The 7,083-nt window shown below is 28.8% G+C and overlaps 1 protein-coding gene across 1 annotated transcript; it reads right to left on the reverse strand.

Annotated features, from left to right (window-relative positions):
- Window positions 1-501: 501 nt before the first annotated feature.
- Window positions 502-1,120, reverse strand: LOC133824043 (uncharacterized). Its single transcript, XM_062256904.1, has 2 exons — window positions 777-1,120; window positions 502-685 (listed from the first exon to the last, which is right to left on the reverse strand). The coding sequence occupies exons 1-2, from the start codon at window positions 1,118-1,120 to the stop codon at window positions 502-504; spliced, it is 528 nt and encodes a 175-aa protein (XP_062112888.1).
- Between the last annotated feature and the right edge of the window lie 5,963 nt (window positions 1,121-7,083).

Raw genomic sequence — 7,083 nt, forward strand, 5'->3', positions numbered from 1 at the left:
GACTTGATTTATAAGTAGAGCTTAACAGATAAAAATTTATATTTTATTTTTCAAAACTTGATGCCATTTAGCATTGTGGTTCAAAATTTGATGCCATTTAGTCTTGTGGTTCAAAGTTTGATGCCATATGGATTGTTGTTTAAAATTATTGGAAAGTGGTTTAAATTTAAAGGTTAGGAGTTTACAATGTTTCTTGTTCAAGAAAAATAATTGCTATTTAAATTTTTAGACAAATGGTTTACATTTAAAGGTTAGGGGTTCAAATATAAAACTTAGTAGTTTAAATTTAAAACATTGTGGTTTAAAGAGACTTGAATTAAAACTCATATGGTAAAGATTAGTACCACTTGGGAAGTAATTCTCATTGCTAAACTCATATGGTAAGTTTATGATATCAAGCACAAAATCTCAGAGTTCCACAACTCTTGATTTCGAGGGTCAGTGAGCAATAAAAGCATTCTTAAAACAAAAAGTATTGAGAATCATATTTTGTTGTTGTGATCATACTTGACACAAGTTCTCTGCTGGAGTTTCATGACCGTGCTTCCTCTTGTACCCATGATCCCAAAATTCTAAGGCCATCTTCCTTCTCATATCAACAATATTGTTTGGACCAATTTTGAATGGAGACATCCCCATCATTAACAACTCAGCCATTTTTATCACGTAAATACCACAATCAAACCTGCAAATTGGTAAAAACAAAATTCAACAGAAAAAATTGAGGAGAAAAGAAAAACTCAGCATACAAAGTAATTGAATCTTAACAAACTCACGTGTTATTCTGAAAAGGAGTTTCAACCCATGAGAACCTAAAATCCTCGCACATAGGTGCATAATGTTTACGTTTTTCATGGAAGCCCAAATAATCCAAAATGAATGGAAGAATTCTGCAATATTTCTTCACTTGTGTTTCAACATCTTTGTTATTGGGACTATTAAATGAGTCATAGATATAGATAATCTTTTTATCTATATGTAAAACTCCTAAGCTCCAATGATCTAAATAAATCCCCCTTCCTTGTGGAATAAGAAATGGCATGAAAACAAAGTCAACTTCAAACCATGACTTTCCAAATTTCAATATTTTTCCCATAATGAAATCAATAATAGCCTTCATTTTGGGACATGGATGCTTTATCCTTTTATGTTGTTCATTTTTTTTACATCTGAAATCATCTTCCTTAAATGAGCTTCATCACAACTAATTAGGGTCATGTAGTGATCAAAAACACAACTTGTTGTAGTACATTTCTGAAATGAAGGATAACAAGTATGAGACAATGCCTTCTTTCGCAAATAGTAAAAAGATATATCAATATGCTGCAAAAAAAATATATAAAAAAAACATAAAATATATAATCCAATTATAACATAACAAAATTGAAAATGAAAACAATCTAAAGTATGCACAATATAATAATAAATGCTAGATAGTATAAAATCTTACATCTTTATTGATGAGACCTTCTGCATCACACAAATCAAAGAACCACTTTTTGTTGTCAATTTCTATTCCTCCCAATGATAAAGGTGATTTTAATTTGGCATGAAATGCAGCATATGGAGATGATTTACTTCTACAAAATCAACAAACATTTATAAAAAGATATATATAAAATAATAAAAAAAATTGAAAAGAAAACACAAAGACAATTCATTTACCTTTTCTTATTCATACCATGAGTGTACCACTCCAAGAAGAACGAAATTGCTTATGGAATAAGCATAACTTCATATTCGCTCTCAAATGGAAATCTGCCTAAGAAATGACAAGTATTCTTTGCTTCTGTAGAGTTCACAGAAGAACAAAGCAATTCACTTGGTTCCACAATAGTTGTCATGGATGGTGGGGAAGCCATGATTGCACTTGAATCATCATGATCACTTTTCATTTGCTTCACTTCTTTTACTTCTTTTTGTTCTTCTGTTCCTCTAAAGTTCTTTGCAATATTTTCTTCCTTTTGATAGAATTTTTCATTGACAACCTACATATCAAAAAAATCAGCAACTACAATTAAAAAAAAAAAATTTAATACATGTTTATGCAAGTATCATCAAATTCAAAGTTTATACTTGTGGGGCACTTTTTACAATTGACAGAGAAGGAGGAATGCATTTTGGATTGCTAGGAACAATCTCGCCAGTTGATCTCAATAGTGTAGAAGGTTTTTTTATTTTCTCTAAAATTTTAGGAACATTTGGTGGTTGCTTGCCATGTATGCTCCTCTTATTATAATTTTCTCTTTGTTCAATAGGGGCATTGCTTGCAAAATTCATGCATTCCTACAAATAATAAAAGATGAAAGTTAAGAACATGATAATTAAATGAAAATTAACACAAAACTTTATTGAAAAATAGATAATATTTTAAATTTGTACCTTTGGTTGAGGAACACATTCATGACTACTTAGAAGTATTTCACCACTTAACAAATCATTTATGCATGCTTGCAAATCCTCTTGAGCAGATAACTTTCTAGTTTTCTCTGAAACTTTGGAATCTTGCACATATTTTAAACGTTTTTTGCTTCTCTCTTTCACTTGTTCTCCTTCTTCATGTATGCATTTCTTTAAATCATTTTGTTTCACAAATTTCTTAATTAGTTGTTCATAATCTTCTATTTGTTTCTTCATGGCATCTGTATCTTTCGTTCTCTCATCAATTTGTGCCATGCATATATTAATCTGACCAATTCCACTTTTAATTTCAACAATATCTTTTTTTATTTCAATGATCTCCTCTTTGAGCTCCTAGGAAAAAAATCATAGGTGATAGAACAAATTAGAAAAAAAAAAGAGAAAACAAAATATACTAAAATATAAACCGCAAGTCCTAAACAAAAATGAAAAAAAAAAGAACATACATTATTAAATTATGAAAAAATAGTAGATAATATAAATATACCTTCAATATTGAAATAATTTCTTCATCAATTGAGATACTTTTTGTCTTGTTACTCATCATTGAGGGGGGATTGTTTGCATCCATGTATATTCCTCTTTCAAGAATTACTGTGTCAGTAAACATACCATTAAGGTGTAATGACTCTTTTTCCGCACTAGATGGAGACAAACAAACATAATCAACCTATATACATAAAAATAAGAAAATGAATGAACAAAACAAAATTGTTAACAGTACAACAATTGAAATTAATTGAAGAACAATACTAAAAATATAAATATATATATGAATACGTACTTTTGATTTTTGGAAAACTTTAGACCAAATTGATCGGAGATTGTTCACTTTAGTTGACTTCCAATTTAAGATTCTAGGGATTTTTGAACTTACACGAGCGCCAAACAAAGATCCCAATGATGGAATAACCTCATAACCCCACACTTGGAAAGCCACAGGGAAGCCGCACAACTCATAATTGTTTTTTTGCAAATCCAAAACACTTGAAATACTCCCAATAGTTTCATTGAACGAACGACGACCCCATGGATAATTCTCAAACTTTTGTTCATCATCAACCAATTTCAAAACAAAATCATCAACAAACCTGTCACCTCTTTTACTTTCTAAAATGTTTTGCACAATATGTACTTTAGCTATCTTAACGGCATCTTCATCATCTATTTTTGAAGACATGAGAAGGTTTTTCAAGTCATTTCTTGAGATTGATGATTTCCCAGAGAAGTACTTTTCTATTAATCTATCGGGTTGAACACTATGATCAACATCAGTAGGAAGCTGGGAACAATTTAGACCAGTTATTAGAGCAAATTCTTCAATTCCAAACTTTGCTCTTTTCCCTCCAAAGTTCATTCGGATGTCTTGTCTACTAGAGCTACCGTCCTCATGAAGAATTAGAGAATGAACAATCATGGAACAAACTTTTAGGTTACTATTAATATCTAAGAGAAATCCCAAGCACGAATCCTTTAACTTTTCAAATTGAGCATCAATTAGAGAATTCTCGATACAACGGAAATTGAGTTGATGATCTTGAAAATTAACTTTCATTTGATTCTTAGCAAAAATCAGCTTATTTGGACTTAAATTCTGCACATAAAAAAAAAAAAAAATAGAAAACAAATAATTAAATCGAAAACATTATCTTCTTTTATTTTTTAAAGCAAAAAAAGAAACATATATAAACAATGTAAAATTACCTTGAAAACATTCAATTTTTTATGATAATAACCTGATTTCCTATTCTTCTTCGTGATACGAGCTTTCTTTGCCATATCTTACATAAAAAACAAGCAAAAGATATAAACAACATGTTTTTAAAATAACACTTCCAGCTTTAAAAAATATATATATAAAAAGAACAAACAAAACACATAATATTGAATACATTTTCATACATTTAATCATGGAATTTAATGTCCTATAAATATAATAATATTGAATCAAAATCGCATATTCTCAGGATTATACAAACTGCAATTTAGTTAAGACATTTTGTCAAACACTTACAAGGCATGAAAATCAATTCAACAAAAGAGTAATAAAATCCTTATTCTTAATACTATACAATTGAATTTCAGTTGAAGTATTTTTTCAAACAGATACAATGCATGATAATGAACTAAAATCAAAGCATTAAAATAATCATTATTGGATGCATGGACAAGTTAAGTGAAACAATGAATACATATATATATATACAACGAAAAAAAAACAGAATATATTTTACAGTTACTTGCATCTATTAACATTGTTAAATTTTAATTTTCAGTTAAGATTCCAAAAAAAAAAACACAGAATAAATTTGCAAGAAAACATTGAAAATACCTTGTTAGAAGCTCAACTTCAGCTCAAAAATCCTCTAATAGCTTCGAATATGGACGATAAAAAAAAGAATGGTTGTCCTCATAAAGGGAGGGTCAAACCAAAGCTATAAATGAAATGTTGAAAATGGAGAAGAAGATAATGAGTTCAGAGCTAAGAATGATTTGGGAAAACACTGAACTTGGGTTTGTGAAAACACTGAAAATATAATAATAATACAAATACGTAAGGGGTTATAATACAACACACTTTGGGCATGTGAAGAATGTGCCACGGGTTTTTGATCTAATCACCGCGTCGTGGCGCGCATAAAAAGGAAGGCTAGAGCCGCGGCACGCCGGTGGGTTAAAAATAAAGCAATTTTATGTAGCTGTGCGCCGCGGCTCGAAAATATATGGGCCGCGGTGCACAGTGAACACATATAACAAAATATATAATTTTTTTTTTTTTTGCCAATCACAACTTGGGGTCTAAATTTTTAACCAATAAAACAATATGTTTTAAATTTAAAGGGTGTTGGTTTAAATTTTAAACATAATGGTTAAAAAGACAATGTTTATGATATAAGCCTAAATGATTATAACTTAAACTTTGAGGATTAAATTTGGATGCCATTTAAGATTAGGGGTTTAAATTTTAAGGCAAGTGGTTCAAATTTCAAGCCTCGTGATTTAAATTTCAAACCTAGTGGTTTAAAGATACAAGGTTTATAATTTAAGCTTAAAAGCATAAAAAAATTGAAAATTGTTGCCTAAATTTTAAACCATTAGGCTCATGTTTTAAGCTATCCAAGTCTTGTGGTTTAAATTTTCAGGCAAGTGGTTTAAATTTTAAGCCTTGTGGTATAAATTTAAATCTTAGTGGTTTAAATTAAAAATATTGTGGATTAAGTGGTCTTAATTTATAATTAAGGCTTGATGGATAAAAAATTATCAAATTGTGGTTTAAATGTGATGCCATTTAGCCTTGGGATACAAAATTTGATGTCATTTGGTTTGTGGTTTAAATTTTTACGGGAGTCGTTTAAATTTAAAAATTAGGGGTTTAAATTTAAAACATTTTGGTTTAAAGAAACTTGGATTATAAATAGAGCTTAATGGATAAAAATTTATAAATAATCGTTCAAAAATTGATACTATTTAGCCTTGTAAATCAAAATTTGATGCATTTAGACTTGTGGTTCAAATTTTTTAAGCAATTGGTTTAAATCTAAAGATAGGGGTTTAAATTTAAAGTTTAGTGTTTAAATTTAAAAGGTTGTGGTTTAAAGAGACTTGGATTATAAATAGAGCTTAATGGATAAAAATTTATAAATTGTGATTTAAATTTGGTGTCATTTAGCCTTGTGGTTCAAAATTTGATGCCAATTGCTTTATGGTTTAAATTTCTAGGCAAATGGTTTAAATTTAAAGCTCACTGGTTTAAACTTAAACTATTGTGGTTTAAAGAAACTTGGATTATTAAGAAAGGTTAATGAATAAAAATTATATACCATTCAGCCTTGTGGATCAAAATTTGATGCCTTTTAGATTGTGGTTTAAAGATTTAGGCAAGCGATTTAAATTTAAACCTTAGTGGTTTAAATTTAAAGCTTAATGGTTTAAAATTCATAACATTGAGGGTAAAAGAGGCTTTGATTATGAATAGAGCTGAATGGATAAAAATTCATAAATTATGGATAAAAAATTGATGATATTTAGCTTTGTGGATCAAAATTTGATGATATTTAGCATTGTGGTTCAAATTTTTTTGCCAATCACAACTTGGGGTCTAAATTTTTAACCAATAAAAAAATATGTTTTAAATTTTAAGGGTAGAATTTTAAATTTAGAGGGTGTTGGTTTAAATTTTAAACATAATAGTTAAAAAGACAATGTTTATGATATAAGGCTAAATGATTATAACTTAAACTTTGAGAATTAAATTTGGATGCCATTTAAGATTAGGGGTTTAAATTTTAAGGCAAGTAGTTCAAATTTCAAGCCTTTTGTTTAAAATTTCAAACCTAGGGGTTTAAAGATACAAGGTTTACAATTTAAGCTTAAAAGGATAAAAAAATTGTAAATTGTTGCCTAAATTTTAAACCATTAGGCTCATGTTTTAAGCCATCTAAGTCTTGTGGTTTAAATTTTTAGGCAAGTGGTTTAAATTTTAAGCCTTGTGGTATACATTTAAATCTTAGTGGTTTAAATTTAAAATATTGTGGATTAAGTGGTATTAATTTATAATTAAGGCTTAATGGATAAAAATTTATCAAATTGTGGTTTAAATGTGATGCCATTTAGCTTTGGGGTTCAAAATTTGATGCCATTTGGTTTGGGGTTTAAATTTAA

The sequence above is a fragment of the Humulus lupulus genome, chromosome 3 (assembly GCF_963169125.1).
Source record: "Humulus lupulus chromosome 3, drHumLupu1.1, whole genome shotgun sequence".
In the NCBI taxonomy this organism is placed as follows: domain Eukaryota; kingdom Viridiplantae; phylum Streptophyta; class Magnoliopsida; order Rosales; family Cannabaceae; genus Humulus; species Humulus lupulus.

Excerpts from the sequence above, each read along its gene's own strand:
- LOC133824043 (XM_062256904.1), bottom strand. The coding sequence starts at position 1,120 with ATGAAGGCTATTATTGATTTCATTATGGGAAAAATATTGAAATTTGGA. Across the intron at positions 686-776 it reads ACTCCTTTTCAGAATAACAC|GTTTGATTGTGGTATTTACG; the intron begins GTGAGTTTGTTA and ends ACCAATTTGCAG.